Below are 17214 nucleotides of genomic sequence, written 5' to 3' on the forward strand. Positions count from 1 at the left end.
TGGTAGCAAGGGACTGGGATGAGAAGTGTTTTAGTAGGAATTATCTTCAGGATTTAAGCAAGCACGTATGGAGGGGAGAGCGTACACAAATGTGATAGCTCAGCCCCCTTCCTCCCCATCCCCTTCTGGAAAGCCTCCTGCGGTTCTGGATGCTACTACAGTACACATTTCACAATCTTGGAAAAATCAGTGTTCCAAACACAGTGCCAGAGGATTTGCTGTTGCAGACAAGTCACCCTGCAACACACAGAGGGCAATGTGGACGGGGGTGAAATTGGTGCATTCATGCATGTTTTTTCTTCCATGTACGTTTACCTAATCCCTGTTCAGAATGCCTGGATACGGCTGAAACGCTGTTTCCTCAAGGCAAACCAAGTTGCAGCATGGCTTCTCAAACACACCACCACCTGCACTCCCACCAACATATGAACCATACATTTTATCTCTTTCCATATGAACAACAATTTGTGTCATGCAGCCTCAAGACCTTTTTACGCAGCCTGATGTTCCTGTCTATAGTTTTTACAAAGCCACTGCTCTACACCTCCCTGGGAGAGTCAGTGTTGCTACTAGGAAAATGAGACAAGAGCATCTTAGAACTCTGAAGAAAGGCTGTATTACTTAGGCAGTAAATTCTGAGAAAGTTATGGAGCACATTAACACATAATTATGCAAGTCACTCCAATGATTGGATAGTCGAGTGACAGGTGTAATAATTCTTAACCTCTAGAAAGAAGAGCAACCCTTCTTTTTTATGGAGGAAATTGATGGATTGCTTACCACTCAGATATTCTCATGAACAGAAAATAAAAGAGTATCCCTTTTTAAAAAGACATCACAGGCATTTCCAGCACAGAAAAAACCACCATTATTTTGTTTTAGAGAAGGTTCACTAACCCTGCCTCTATGTTGAATACATCCATAATTTGTGCCATAAAATACACACAATCAGCAGTCAGAAAGTAATGGCAGTTGCTTGGTGCTTGAAGAGTACAGTACCTCTGGTTAAGTACTTAATTCGTTGGAGGTCCATTTAACCTGAAACTGTTTTTAACCTGAAGCACCACTTTAGCTAATGGCACCTCCCGCTGCCGCTGCACCGCCAGAGCACAATTTCTGTTCTTATCCTGAAGCAAAGTTCTTAACCTGAAGCGTTATTTTTTGGTTAGCGGAGTCTGTAACCTGAAGCATATGTAACCCGAGGTACCACTGTATTCAGATATACAAAAGGTAAGGAAATGCTTTTCCCATTTCTGGTTCTGCATGCCAAGAAAACCTTCATCTGCTTAGTTTATAAACACCAGACTTTTCCTAAAGCCACAGGGGCAGTTTAAAGACCTTAAAAAGGAAGAAAACCTAAAGCAGAGGCAGGCAAGTGCAACCTGTTTGCAACTACTTCTTGTTTTAAACAAATAATGACATTTTCTCTTGTGTCCAGTCCTATATATCCCTCCCCGATGACCGCCTTCATCACCATAAGCTTGAAATAGTTTCTAGATAACAGGTATTGGCTGCAGATCATAAGCACTATTACTCTAGATCTCATTGAGATTGATGGGACTAAATATGGGTTGCAAAACCATACACTTTGGCTGCAATCTTGAAGCATACCAGAATAGTCTCTCACCAGTTTTAAAATCATTACTTCTGAGCAAACCGTTTAAGGGTTAGACTTACCATATAGTCTTAGGCATGCCCAAATAATTTTTCTTTTCCTCAACCTCTCTCTCTCTCCCCACACACAAAACTAACCCTCATATGTATGTCTGATTGAGTTCAATAGGTACGTGGGCTTTAATTGTAGCTTTAAGCCTTTGGGCAGAGTAACACCCACTAACAATGACAAGCCTGCATTAGAGTCCCTATGTACCAACTATAAGCAGAAACTTATTTACCACGGGAACCATTTAGGGCGGGTAGGAGACATTTGCCCCCCACTCACTGTTCTTAAGACCATGCACAGTTATTTCTCAGTTTGAGGTATAAAGAGAAAACGAGTACTATTAATACACACTGCAATGTTTTGATTTTTAAAGATCCAGCAGGAAGTCTTTTAATATAGCTTCTCCACTTTTGACTAGAACCTGAAGAACCACCCCTTTCTCGTTAATAAGCTACCATTTTTACAAAACAACGAGCTTTCAATTTTTCATGCTAGCCAATACACAGAAAAATCCATGTGTTCAGCCATGAAATACGGGTACATAAGGAAGAGATTGTCAAGAGAAAAACACACACACCTTAATTTCACTAATATAGCAAATCTCCCCCTTCCTCATCTACCCGTACAGTTAATCATCTCATTAGAGATGCAAAAAAAGTCACATAGAAATTCAGGTAGTTTTTTCCATCTACAACCATTAGGAGCCCACCAGATGTCTATAGTGATGAAAGAAAATTATCCCATGCTTGTTCATACCAGCCTCAATGAGCTCAGATGGCATGCTAATTTGCCATGTTCATCAACAAAATATAAGCACCCTTGGTTTATCAATACCTCAGGAGCATATTATCCTACTACATACAGCCCTCCAGTATGAGGCTGGAAGTCTCAGGCAAAAACACTGAGCAGCTCATCCCATCCCTTCATTACAAAGGTGATTAAGCCACCGGAACAAAAGAAAAGGGCCCGTCAAAAGTGCAAATACCTCTGAGTGCCCTCCACCGGAGGAAGGTCTGCAAGAAGTGCATGCTCTTTTTTTTTCAGTCCCAGGGGAGGGAGCAACATCAGTCTGACCTGGCACGTTCCACCTTCACAGGACTTGGGTTACTTCAGCATCTCCCCCCTCCCAAGCTCAGGGCAGCCCCTCAGATTAGTAGGTCCAGCTCTGCTGAACTGCAACCTGGTCCAACCAGCTAATCACCCATGTAAAGGACTAGAGCTCTTCCCTCCTCACTCCAACTCCCCAAACAAGCAATTAGCATGAATAATTACCGCTTCCGATTATAATACCCAACCAAGTTTGAGCAAGAAGGTGGTGGGGTGGGGAGCTATAATTAACTCTTCTCGGAGATCAGTTAAGCAGATTGTGAAATATCACAGGTCAGCTTAGCTACTGCTGGGGAGAGCGCTCTAATGCAAGACAAATAGGTGTGAGGGAGACAAGGCAAGACTTATATGCAGAGCTTCATGTATTAATTACCAAAGGCTGGTTCAGTAGACTTGGGGAAAGGAGAAAATAGCTTAGGGGGTCCATTACGCAAAACATTTACCACACAGTGCATTACAAAGTAACATATTTATATGAAGGTAAGTCAGAGTGCTGCACATCAAATAACAAATCCTTACGCTTTTTAAAAAAAACAAATCAAGGGGGATTAATAGGATTTGTTTTGCCCTCAGTGGTCCTGGCATGTTGAACTGAAGCACACTTGCAAATGGTTCATTACACGTCCAGGTCACAGAAGAAGAAAAAGAAGAAGAAGAAGAACAGTTTGGATTTGATATCCCGCTTTTCACTACCTGGAGTCTCAAAGCGGCTCACATTCTCCTTTCCCTTCCTCCCCCACAACAAACACTCTGTGAGGTGAGTGGGGCTGAGAGACTTCACAGAAGTGTGACTAGCCCAAGGTCACCAAGCAGCTGCATGTGGAGGAGCGGGGACGCGAACCCGGTTCACCAGATTTCGAGTCCACCGCTCTTAACCACTACATCACACAGGACTTTGGCACTGCAGCACAAGTCTCATTATTCCCTGGTCATGTGGGCCGGGGATGATGGGAACTAGAGTTAATAACATCTGGAGGGTCGTAGGTTACTGAAGCCTCCTCTTCAAGAATGCAGAAGCAGCATTGTCACGTCTCCAAATGTTTATAACCACTAAATTTACAGTAATGGACAATACAGCATTGGAGGGTAATGAGATTTTTGTCTATGGGGATCATACACATAATTGGTACAGTGTAGAGGGTCTGGGGTGGTGGAGGCACAGGTAGGCTGAGACTAGGTAGCCTACAAAAGACCACGGTAGCAAGGAAACATTTACCGGTAAAAAGCAGCCAACAGCAAACGACAAAGATGACCCCACAACCCACTTTCTAGATAGGAAAACATATTGCAATACATACGCATGTATTTCAACTCTACAGCACTCCATACTCCAACCCACAGCAACTTTGGGATAGCCATAGGAAAGTGGAGACCTTCCGTAGCATTATTTGATCTACATTTTAAAAAAGGGGTTACTAGCATAGGGTAGAGCTAGATAATCTGACTCCTCAGCTTTATAGTTGGGAGAAGAAGATGGAATTTAAGCAGGTGCTGCTCATCATGCAAGGGTGAAGAAAATTGCTACTGATCGAATTGCTTTTTCTATACACTTACTTAAAGATACAAGACTTCTTTAACATCTGGAACGTGACTAAGTAGTACCTCTGTCCATTCTCAAGTTAACTTTGCTGTAAAATTAAGTATTGTTAGTATGGGTCTACAGAATACTTTAGTACATTATTGTAGTCATCTTGAAGGCTGAAGGATATAGGACTGTTCTGGAATGAATGACCTAAGGTCTCAACCCAAATGATTACCCCTGGGTATGTTTTCCTCAAATTTAATTTTGAGGAAATTTATTTGGGTTCATATTTGTTGTAGCTGTTTTGTAATATAGAACTATTTAAATATTACTATAATGTTTCATATAAAACATATGTGTACTGGAGATTGCTGACCCTAACAAATCTGATTACCTGAAGTCATACATTTTTGGACCCTCTCCCCATCATTAGCAGATTTTTATTTTATTTTATTTTTTAAAAAACCCTGCTGAATTTTTTATAAGTCCCCAAGCATTAAAACATTAATTTTTATGCAGCAAAGTCTTTCAGCACAACTCTAATTTTATTTATGAAGCCAAGGTACTCAGGGCAATCATACAACATAATAAAGCAAATTAAAATGCAATAAAATATTTAGACACTAATGTGAGCAATTTCAAATTTCTCTAAGTAGGTCTTCAGAATGCTGTTGTACAGAACTGGCATTTTAAACCTCACCCTCACTTAAGAGTTTTGTCATTTGGCTGTAAATATATATATTCAGTGCCATGAAATCAACAAGCAGCTGATAGATTCATTTTTACAAAGGCCTATCCATACATTTAAATGTTTTCACTTGTCCTGGTTATAACAGTGCTATTGTTACAACCAGGGTAGGAATCGCCAATATTTTTGAATTAATACCCCAGGCCCTGGTTCAACTCAGTTTTGGCACATGTCGTAGCCTAGGATGGAGGCAGAATCTGCCAAGCCATAATTCAGAAGTGAATGCAACTGATCTAATCTGCCCAGAGCGGGCATAGGCAAATTCGGCCTTCCAGATGTTTTGAAACTACAATTCCCATCATCACTGACCACTTGTCAGGGATGATGGGAGTTGTAGTCCCAAAACATCTGGAGGGCCAAGTTTGCCTATGCCTGGTGCAGAGCAATGTGAGGATTGGAGCAGAGGGGCAATTTGGAACATGCACACTGAAGTATCCCCAAATCTTACAGATCTGCATACAAGGTGATCTGAGGGTTGTCTGTCTTCTATTTTTGTTTGAAAAACCCATTCAGCCTGTAAAAATGACAAGGTAAAGCATATGTTTCCTGCTGCCATGTGTGCTGAAATCCTTGCATCAGGTTTTCCTGGGAATGACAAATCTTGCTGACGTTCCATCACTCTCAAGTGGGAATCCTAGGTACATTTTACATTCAATTTCCTCCTCAAGACTCAGGACCACCTCGTAAGCAAACACAACTAGTACCACCTTGCAAGGTTTTGCTTTGTTTTTAACGTGTACATTTAAAAAACAAACAAGCCACGGTGTGGATTTTTAAGGATTCATACAGATTTCTTCTAAAAGCCCTGCATGGAGCCAGGACAAGACAGACCTTAGTGATGTTCTGGCATGGCGCAATTTTTGTCCTTGGAGCCATCCCCCAAGTAGTAACAGCAGTAATAATTAGGATGACCAGATACAAATCAGGATGTAACAATCAGGCCTCTGGCTGAGTCACTAACATCCTTAGGTAGGGCTGGGAAAAGCCCTGTCTGTACACATGAAAAGACACTACCAGTCAATGTAGACCAGGTATGGGGAACCTTTAGCCCTCCGGATGTTGCTGAACTGCAAATCCCATCACCCCTTGCCATTAGCCATGTTTGCTGTGTGGTGGTGGCCCAAAGGGACACAATAAAGATGATAATGTGAACTCATATAAATACTCTTAAGTTTTAGTGTCAGGAGTATAACGTATTCCTGGACACCGCAGAGTTAGACGCAGACTTTTCTGGAAGCTTCTGGCTGTTGTGTAATTGACTGGACAGCACAACGCAGGAACTCAGGAGCTCACTGGATAACTATAAACAGGATTTATTGATTGAAGCAACTAGTATCCATAAGTTACTATTTACAGACTTTACAAAATAAAAGAAACAAAACATAAAATCTTTTCCTCTCTGTCTCTCTCTCTCTACACTGACCACGTTTTCTACACCAACCATAAACTAACCACACAGCTCTCACACAGAGCTGAGTCTTTAGGAACTCATCGACCAATCACAGTTTGTTGCTAAGGGTCTGAGAGAGAGCAGATCTGGGCTTTCTGCCAACTTGTTAATAGACAGCTGCATTTCTGCACGTAGGCAACTCTGAAATCTCTAACAAATACTTGAGTGTGCTTCTAATAGAGAAGTTAGGGTAACCTGTTGCTTGTAGAAATAAAATAAATTTAGCTTGTAGAAATAAAAGAAGGATTACTTCTAAAACAATTGGAGCTGAACTGCATCTGTTTATTGTTGCTGAAGTTGGTGCTCAAAGCTAACAGTTATGAGTCCAGGTTTCCGGGTTATGCCGAAGGTGTTCCAGTCGTCCTGCCTATGAAGAGTGGCATGGGGACTCAAGACGTGGACAAATATACCTGGCATAAATCCACAGGGTGAACACCTGGGACAGCGGAAAGCGGGATCATGCTAGTCCACCACCCAGATGTCCCCCTGGACTCAGGCATGGGCACAACCCCTAAATATAGGGAGAGGTGGGTAGATGTTCCGATGCACTGGCCCCAAAGAGGAAGCTCAGGGACATGTGCATGGACTTATGTAGGTCCCTCAATCCATTTAGCTTGCGTCCCATTGGTCAGATTACACCCATCATCGAGGGACCTACCAATAAGGTATTGTGGCTATCCAAACGCTCCCACCCACAACACAAGTGTTTGGTTGCCAGGTTGCATCGGAACACGTGCCCTCTTTGAGGGAGGACCCGATTTACGTGACTCCTTCACATTTGCTTGCCCTAACAGCAGTAATGGCTGCCAAATTTTCTACTAGCCCTCAGGGCCTGCTCGAGACGTTTTCCTGCCTGAGGTGGAGTAGTAAATGTAACCCCCTGCTTACACCCCTATCCCAGCTAAGGTGCCCCTCCGCCTACTTGGCAGGGAGAAAAATACAATAAAAATAAAACAAATAGCAATTTCCTGCCATTTCGTGATGCCCCAAATCAACAGCCTATTATGGCAGCCTACTCACTCTTTGCCTAACAATAAGGCTGCCCCTACTGCTGTGTTAAGAGTCCCATCTGGGCCAGGGACAGAGTGACTCATGTCTTCCTTTTTGCAGGTTGTCAGCTCCACCTTTCACAACCACTTGCTTAACAAGTGCAAAATACTATGAAGTCCAGTTTTTTTTTAAAAAAAATAAGGCTTTTGTATTTTTTGGAAACATCCCAGAGTGGCTGGGGCAACCCAGTCAGATGGGCAGGATACAAATAATAAAATTGTTATCATTATTAGGCTGAATGTGGGCCAGATTTAAGCATCTTCACCGACTCCGAACAGCAAGACCTGGTGCGAACATCGTGATGCAACACATCGTACGTAGTCTTGAGGCCTCTTGAGGTTCCATGTCCGCTTTAAGGCCTTGGGATATAATCTTTCACACAAACTTCTGCAGAAGCAGAGTCTTGGAAGTCAGGCAGCGTGCCTACAATGGATCTGACAGGCATGGGGGGAAGAAAAGAAACTCCCCCCCAAACATAGCCTGAGGGGGAACTGGCTGTGTTCACAGGCTTTCTGAGATAGTACAAAGGCCTTTGGGAGAAGCGAGCAGGGGCAAAGCTTTAACAGCCAAGGCCCAAGGCCCCCTGTGGATGTAAGGTCTAATGACTCGATCAAAAGCACAAGGATACTCTATTATTTACCGTGCTTGTTCAGTAGCGAAAGGCTGCAGTAAACACAAACCCTCCAACATTTATCCGATGAAAATAGGGACATCCCATAATGATAATTTATACCCCACACATCTTACTGGGTTGCCCCAGCCACTCTGGGCAGCTTCCAACATATTAATTAAACATGAAAAACCTTCCCTATACAGGACTGCCTTCAGGTGGCTCAGGGGTCGGATAATGCCATAACCTCCAACATTTCTCCAATGAAAATAAGGACATCCTAAGGAAGAGTGGGATATTCTGGGATCAAATCAGAAACCGAGAAGCCTTCTCTAAATCAGGGACATCTCAGGAAAATAGGGACACTTGGAGGGTCTGTAATAATCTCAGGGGGTTAGAATTTTGTCCTTGCCTAATTTAGAAAAACCTGCCCAGATACAAACCAAGAGAAAACATGAGAGATGGCTTACTGTGACCCTCCAGATGTTACTGAACTAGGGCATTCATCACCCCTGAAAACTAGCCATGCTCGTTGGAACTGATGGCACTTCAAAAACATGTGGAGGGCCACAAGTTCACTACCCCCATGCTAAGGCAATGAAAAGGGAGCTCCCTGGAACCAGGCTAATATTGATTAAAAAATTGAATGAATGAATGCAGAAAAAATATGCTGGGGAAAACTGGAGATACAGTGCAGTAATGGACTTATAAGAAGGAAAATAAAATAAAAACTGGCTATATTCCCTGCTGTCGTCAGGAATGACTGCACACTTGAGAGTTGTACTGCAGCTCTCAGTCCATATATGGTGCACATCACAATCTGAATCTGATTGACCCCTCAGGCTGCCTTAGAAAGAGATAAATAGAAAAGCCAGGAAACCGCGGATGCCAAAGTGGTCCCTTTAAAATCCTAATTTCTAAGCTCTCTAGTCCACGCTCCATTTCAAGATAGCATGAAGTGCTCACAGGAAAACTTAAGAACTGTGAATCTCAGCAGAAATGGGGGCTGATATTATAGCACTGAGGGAGAAGGATTAAATAATTAATTACAATAGCAACTGAGTGTGTTAACAAGCTGGATCAAACTGCATGAAAGATGGTAGAAATGTTCCCTCCCTCTCACTCCTCCCTCATCTCTGATACACTGATAAAGCTCATTTATATAATACAGCTTATAGAAATCCAGAGGATAAAGTAAAAAAACCAACAACCTATAAACACACACTCACAGTTGTGAAAACCTTTGCTAGTTGGACTAGTAAAAATCTCTCCTTTAGTAACTTTCTACCTTTATGAAGGGTTAGAGGGAGCTGTGAAGGATGGTGTTGTTTAAGCACAACTTGAGAGTTGATACCATTTTGTAGGTCGGAGAAAAGGAGACACTGAACCTAGACCTATCTTAGTCAGCGTACTTCCAACTGGGAAAGGCAGATGGCTAATCCACAATAACATTCTTTAACAGAGTTATACACAGAAGCCACTTGTGCATTTTTAGATGTGTGTTATCTCTGAAGCTCACAAGACATCCTACAAAACTTTAACACTAGGAAGTGGTGAACTATGACTTCAACAAGAAATGTTAAGGACTGGGTGATGTGCAAAAACAATCAGCTCATAGTAGCTCCACCCTGTAACACCCGTAACAAGCGATGGTCAAACTCTACACCTGACCGACAGTGCAGTCCAGTCAGGCTGCATAAAAGGCAGACCGGAAAGCAGACACAAAGCTCTAAAGTTATTTCAGCAAAGAAGAAACAGAAATGCAGTCCTTAGGAGAAGTGGCAGGTGCAGCCTATTTGTTAATCCTGCCCCTACTGCAAGGTGCTGCTTTACTTAAAGGGACCCAGCCTTTCCCAGTTACAGGTATCTCTTACTGTGGCACAGCAGGCAGCCTCAGGTCTTTCTGGAACTTCTGCAGTAGAGTCTGAGAAGGGCAGTGCTATATCCATGCCCTTTCCCCTCAGGTTTGGAAGGTTTTTCTCCATCACCCATTGAAGAGGAATCTGATTCCTGGTCTCTGACACCACCACCCTAATCTCATTGGGACACTTTTTACCTATTTCCCAACTGGAAAATGATTTATCTTTCGGGCAGAATTCTGAACTGTGGCCTAATGTTTTAGCGCATGCATACTCTAGCAAAGCAGTGCTGGAAGTGTAGTGTGGAGTAGTAAACAGCAGTGCATTGCTTAAGCAGCTGTGCAACACTCCTGTTCATTATGTGTCGTCCTGAGTCACATTGCCCTGGACCCTGAAATGCAGAAGTTAGACACTGGCACTGACAGACAGCAGACAGCAAGGTGCCAGCTGCTACTGTAGAGAAGGCACGTTTTCCAGTGGCTCTCTTCTTTCACTATCCCAAACATCTTCTTCCCAATGTGGTGGTGGAACCTAATTCTGGTTAAAAAAACACACAGCATGAGTCCCTGGTAGAAGCAAGAATCTCAGGGTAGTTGGCTGGACTTGGTGATTCAAAGACTGGGACTGGGAAACACATCTCCAATTGGCAATGAGGATAATGAGGCTAGACTAAAATGGAGCCATCAGGATAGGACAGTTTCTCATTGAGTCCAAGCAAAAGACTAAATTAATCACATTCTGAGCATGTGCCAGCGGTGTCTCCTGACCTTACTGGCCTGGTCTGATGAATGGTGACTGCATAGGCGGAAGAGCTCAGAAAGCACCTTGTTATTAACCAAGAACAGAGAAAGACTTTCAAGGTAAGAGTACCTAACTTGTACTAAAGGAATATTAGAAGCAACAGACATCTGTATCAAGAGCCCATTAGTTACAAATCATCACCATCTCTACATATAACCCTTCATGAATATGAGAACATTGTATAGTCAGACCTGAGTAGAATCCCAAATGAGAAAGGAAAAAGCTCAATGTAGAAAAGTTTGCCCCCCTCCTTTATTTTATCTGTGTTACTAACATCCTTCCTAAGTTTAGCAAGTGATTGGTAACATACCACTCCTTGTCTAGTACAGGGTACCTCCTCATTTAGAAGACTGGGTATTTCAGTTCTTCCAATCCTCTGGTATGGTAACCCCTGGATCATACGCTTCAGCTACTTTACACGTGGTTAACAGTCCCCAACATAGGAGCATCACACCTGTGTTTCCAGAGGTTGTGTAGTGCTATGTACAGTATGTTGTGATTCTGTAATTGAGAGACAGTAGATCTATACCCTCCAGGGTGAGAGTCTGCTCTGATTTAAATCTGGGTCCCTCTTGTGACGGATTGGCCCTAAGATGGAGGAGGTATGACAGCCCAGCGCCGAAAGAGTTAAGCCACCTTCGTTTGTGATGGACAGTTCATCCTTTGGGGGCGGGGCGATCCCTGGTTTAAAAAGGAGGGAACGGCCGTTTTGGCAGTTGGAGAAGCGGGAGGGTGTGAGTGGTGACTGGAAGAAGAGGGGTGTGGGGCCAGGAGAGTGGTGGTTAGGATAGGATAGGATGAAGATTAGTCAGTTGTACTGAAAGAGTTGATATTTTTGATGTAACTAAGCTGATGAAATATCGAAATATGTGAAGCACGATGTTCTGAAATAAATAAAGTATTGTTTTTTCTGTTGAGCCAAGAGAAAAGAGGCATTTATTTGGTCCAGCGATATATGCATGCTCATGAGGAGGTGAACTCAGGGAAAAGGCAAAACTAACCGGCAGGGTGATAGTTTGTATCTTGGAGTTTCCCTCAGGAGGTGCAAAAGGGCAGAAACCTCGGTAAGGCTACACAGTTACTAAAAGGGTTTAGCTAACTGATGCAGTGGGGGGAATCTAATGAGAGAGAGCCCCAGAACTGATAGAGCTGAGAGGTATTCTCAACCCAGGAGCCCAGAGCAATATATATACATATAAAACAGGCCACGACAGCTGGACAAGAGAACCCCGTTACCAAGTCATCCCTAGTTATAATAAAAAGGGGATTATCCTCACAGATGGACATCAAGGATTGAGGTGGGGTGTGTGGAAAAAAGTGACCCTGAACACCTCAGAAGTAATACACTTGGTAACAGAGGGGTAGTTGGCAGGGAGGTTCGTCGCACCTCTCAGGTGAAAGAAGGGAGAGGAGTATTAGACTGTCCAGTGGAAGTGAGGCATGAGTCCATTACTGCTTCTGGTACTAGGAATATATATTATATGTGTATGCTTGACAGTGACTGTTTTATGTGGGTTGTACTATTGTTGAGTGTGGTTGGTTGATAGAGGTGGTGCTTGAGGTAGCGAATGGTTGTAGTGGTTGTGTGGAATGGATGATGAATGGGATTGGATAAATGACTGTACACATGCTGTGTTGTTTGAATTTTTATATTATACAATACACCTTTGCAATGTTCTCGGGTTTTATCCATTTTATATTATGTTTATGGATATGGATACTGTTTCTGTATTATGATATGGTGTTATTGTACCTATTGTGTGTATAACACATACTTATGTATTTACCTATTGTAAACTGCTTCAATATCTTTTAGATAGTAAGCGGTATATAAATAGAAATAATAACTAAACTGTTTTATACTCTACTGGGCCACTTCTCTCCAGCTTTAATCAAACTGACTCAGTAATAAGCCCACCTGCACAGTTGGTCCTATCTGAGCTTAGAGAACATAGGCAAACTTCTCATGAAAAGTTAAATCATTCAAACTTTATGCCAACCTGATACTTAGGGTTAGGGTACTGAAGGGCCATTCATTTCTATGGCTTGTTTTCACTTCATGGCGGTGACGTGGCCTGCACCACCTTTGAATTCATCAACCTGAGAGATCAACTTTTTGAGTTTTTATTTATAGTTAAGTTACACTTCTGATGTGAAGTTATCACATCCCACCGTTGGAGGTGTAGCAGCTGGCAAAAGGAAGCAAGACTGCCTCTCTTTGGTGCACCTTGGCTTTTGAGTGCCTTTATCCAGTGCACCTATGGCAGTGCCATTTAGATGTCACAAAAGACTGTTAATAGACCCAAGCTTTTTAGTCATGTTTAAATCATTCTTAGATTGTTTCTGTTTTAATCACTCACTAGAATGAGTGATGCCGGAGTTTTGATAATTATTTAGGTATTTTATATCTAAATATTGTATTTTATATTTTTACATATAGTTGCTATCCTGGGAACATTTTGAATTGAAGATTTGGAATATAAATCTACTAAGTCAATCAGTAAATGAATAATATCATTTTTACCCATCATTTTGTGTGTGGTGTGTGTGTGCCATAATTTTGTGCCATAAACCCTCACCCTCTCAGATTGACTTGGAAAAAAATTCTAGTGAAATCAGTAGTGCTAAGTTCCAAGCAAATGTGTTTAGGGTTGTGGTATATATGCCCAGCTTTCAAGCTGCACTAACATCATGTTTTGTTTTGATTTTTCTGTGCACATCCCCCTCCTCCGAATATTGAAATGAGGTCATGTCCCTTATGGCAAATCATTTACATTGCAAACTCCCCTGCTTCTCTGATTTACTTTCAAGTCCCTCAATCTGTTTGCATAATTGGGGCTTTTGAGAAAAGGAAAGTGTGTGTGTGCCTGTACACGTGTGTGTGTGTGTGTGTGTGTGTGTGTGTGCGCACACACACACACACACACAGGCAGCCCTCCTAAGTCTTCACACAGCTGGCAGTCTGGAAGACTCCAGTACAACAAGGGTTCAACTGAAGTGGAAATAGTTTCTCTTTGAAAATAGGGAATTAAGCTCCAAAAGAGACTCAGTGCAAGCTAAATTAGTCCCCAAAGTGCCAGAGAGGGAGCTGAACACTTCATCCTAAATAACAGCCAAAGGAAATAAAAAAAAAAAAGTAGGTAAATGTGGTAAATAGTATTTGATGTGTTGATTCTAGGGAATGGGAAAGTAAAAGGCCAGCTGTATACAGCTGTTTTCAGGAAGTGAGAAAGGCTTGGGTAGATGCACTCTTTCCAAACATATTGAGAAATAAAGTGCCTTAACGTCTATGCTAGAAAATGGTAGTCTTACAAGCAAATACATTAAGTTAGTGATTTCCCAATATATGGGGCTTTCCCCCCGCCCTAGAGGAGTGTGTCTATCATCATCACAACAGCCCACAGTTCCATCAATATACATGGCGCTTCAAAAGCTACCTCCTATTAACACATCTATGTATCAACTTCCTGCACAATTCCTACTGAAAGATGACTGTCGAGGCTTCTTTAATAGAGGGGACCTGAGGCCATGAGTCTCTGCACAACACTGATGTATGATCTTACAGACTTAGACATTTTTATAGCCCTCAAGTGTCCCTGAGGCTAGCTCTGCATTTCTTTCCCTCATCAAATTGCCCTAAAGGACTTTTGTGTAAGTGAAAGATACAAGACTTGACCAGCTCAATAAGTTGTGACCTGACGATGGACAAGCAAGAATGCCATTCTCTGTGTTCAAGTGTTGATTTTCTTAAAAAACTGAAACAGCTGGATCCCAATCATGCCAGTGGCAGCGACTCTTCCTGCTTTTGATAAGATTTGCACATGCTCACCCAGGGAGGAGTGTCTACAAGGTAAGAAGGAGATTGATCCTCCCCAGGGTCATGTTTCTCACCTTATACCAGTTCCTCTTTGTCATCAGTGGTGTTGATTGCTCTCAATGGGGCCACCTCCTGCCATCTCTCCATTTGCTCATTTGCTTGCCACTCCCTCTGGGCCCAGTCTGGCTACTTCCTAAAGGGAGACAACAAGGACTGTGGAGGCACTGTTCCTTGCTGCTTCACTCATTGTGAGTTCGCTCTTGAGAGGGTAAGAAAATAGGCTGGGCAGAGGAAACAAACTTTGCTGATATGGACTGTTTGCATGGGCTCTGCTTTTATAGACGGTTGCGTATATTGTACGGGAATGCATATTTTTCTTCTCTGGGTGAGGATTATAGGGTTAACTTTCTGTACCTGTCCTACTCTGCAGCTAAACTGAGCAGAGAGGACTCCCTTGTGTATATGGGAGAAGACACAACTCTTCTCCGAAGGTGGGAAAATTGAAAGGATCCTGCTGCCTGTGATGGGGCAGGTAGACCAAGACTCTATCTACAGGTAGCTAACCTGTAGTCAGTTCAAGGTGGGATTCTTAAGACATTAAAAGTTTATTTATGCCTTGGAGAGAAAGGTAGCAAGAAATGTATACTGGGATCGTACAGAGGACACTAGGATACTAGCCCTAGGGTATGTAATTAGAGATTATTTTTGTTTAAGTAAACTTTAGATTTTCTTTTTCATGAACCTGTTGTGGTCTTGTGACAGTTGGAATGGGAGTCAGGACACTAATATATAACTAGCTAATTTGTATCTCTACATAAACCAATACATTTGATACAACATTGTGTTACTTAGGATAAATGTTCTGCCTGTCTCTGCTGCTCCCTAATTTTTCTGCTTCCAGAAATCAGTAAGACTGCAAACTATATAATCATAAGAGTTTCTCAGGTCAAAGCGGTTTATTCTCATCTTGGCCTGATTTCAAGAGACGAAACTAAGGTTGTTTTCAAGATATTAAGAAAAGTACTAAGAAAATCATCAAAAGGCAGAAGCCTTTAAAAAAAAAAGAATGTTAAAATTTCTGTTACAGCAAATGGAAGTTTTGCTTTGCAAAAGAAAACACATTCACAACATCCATCTTTAAATAAGTGGTAGTCTACAGTTTTCTCATGTTTATGGATGCTTACAATTATCAACCTTAGATCAAAGGAATAAAAAGAAATTCATTCGCTCTGCTTTTCCTTTCTGGAGTAAACTCATCAAAAGAAAATATTGTGGCTCCCAGTAATAGTTCTGAATAGTCTGCTTAGGTGGTAGGGTTCTCATTATATACAATATGATCTCTGCCTTGCTTACCAGGCAAGTCCCACTCAGTGTGCAGGCTCTGGAACACTCTTATAAGATATTGCAGGGTCATCTGACATCTTGCAAGAGCATCGCAGAGCCCGTGCACTGAGTGGGACTTCCCAGTAAGCAAGGAGGAGAAAAGCTCGTTCCAGTTCTGGAAAACTTAGTGCAGAAAGAGCTTTTAAAGCTCTTTTTTAAAAAGTAGTTAATTTGCACAATTTCAACCAGCTGGCTTTGAACTGCATAAGGTTGAAATCATGCAAGTCAATTGTGCTCAAGATGTGATCATACTGTACTATAAAGGCATTAACCATGATGGCAGAGAGTCCAATACCCTTCAGCGAAGGTATGTCCTCCAGACTGGGTTCCCCATGAGCTATTTTATTTCCACCCCATCCTTCCTACAAAAGTTCAGGGTGGTGTATATAGTTTCTTCCCTTCACCATCAAAATAAGCCAGTGAGGTAGAGAAGCCTGAGAGGTGGTGTTGGGACCAAGGTGACCAACAAACATTGTGGTAGAATGGAGAAAAATTTCCTTGTTCCCAGAACTCTTAAGAAATGCATTAGATCGATCCACCATAAAACTGCAAAGGTCTATCTTGCAAGCATGCACTGTTAGAAGACAATACTCTGCCATTCAGGGGAAGGACGAAAGGAGAATCTGAGGACATCTTCTTATCCTGCCACACCATTACATGTGGCTATAACATACTTGTGAACCGTTGTTTGATGTCCTAAGGCCAAGCCTGTTGCATTCTCCACTGGGAACCTCTAGGAAAACATTGGGTTGAATCTACTGTGAGTCCCAATCAGAGAAGACTCACTGAAATTAAGAACAAAATCGAAAATTCTTTCTAGTAGCACCTTAGAGACCAACTGAGTTAGTTGCTGGTATGAGCTTTCGTGTGCATGCACACTTCTTCAGATACACTGAAACAGAAGTCACCAGATCCTTAAATATAGTGGGGGAGTGGGGAGGGGTATTACTCAGAAGGGTGGTGGGAATGGGTGATAGGCTGATAAGTGTGGAAAACCTGATGACGACTCTAAACGGCTGCAATTAGTCTTGCAGGGGAAGACAAGGGGTGAGATGGCTAAGGATAGCTTTGTTATGTATAATGAGATAAGAATCCAATGTCTTTGTTCAAACCAGGTTTCTCCATGGTTTTAAGTTTGGTGATTAGTTGCAATTCAGCCACTTCTCTTTCCAGTCTATTTCTGAAATTTCTTTGTATTAAGACA

The 17214-nt window shown here is 42.2% G+C and overlaps 1 protein-coding gene across 6 annotated transcripts in view; it reads right to left on the minus strand.

Annotated features, from left to right (window-relative positions):
- The window catches only part of GRIP2 (glutamate receptor interacting protein 2), a 365790-nt gene that overhangs the window by 140370 nt on the left and 208206 nt on the right, over positions 1-17214 (minus strand). Inside the window, exon 1 of one of the 6 annotated variants that reach the window (XM_033141096.1) lies at positions 4069-4144. The exons of 4 other annotated variants lie outside the window; for them this stretch is intronic. In XM_033141096.1, coding sequence (XP_032996987.1) covers positions 4069-4129 — 61 coding nt within the window. In that variant the 5' untranslated portion in view covers positions 4130-4144. Of the gene's footprint in view, positions 1-2648; positions 2810-4068; positions 4145-17214 lie in introns of those variants that run through there. One more of the 6 variants, XM_033141098.1, reaches the window with a different exon arrangement.

The sequence above is a fragment of the Lacerta agilis genome, chromosome 2 (assembly GCF_009819535.1).
Source record: "Lacerta agilis isolate rLacAgi1 chromosome 2, rLacAgi1.pri, whole genome shotgun sequence".
NCBI classification, from domain to species: domain Eukaryota; kingdom Metazoa; phylum Chordata; class Lepidosauria; order Squamata; family Lacertidae; genus Lacerta; species Lacerta agilis.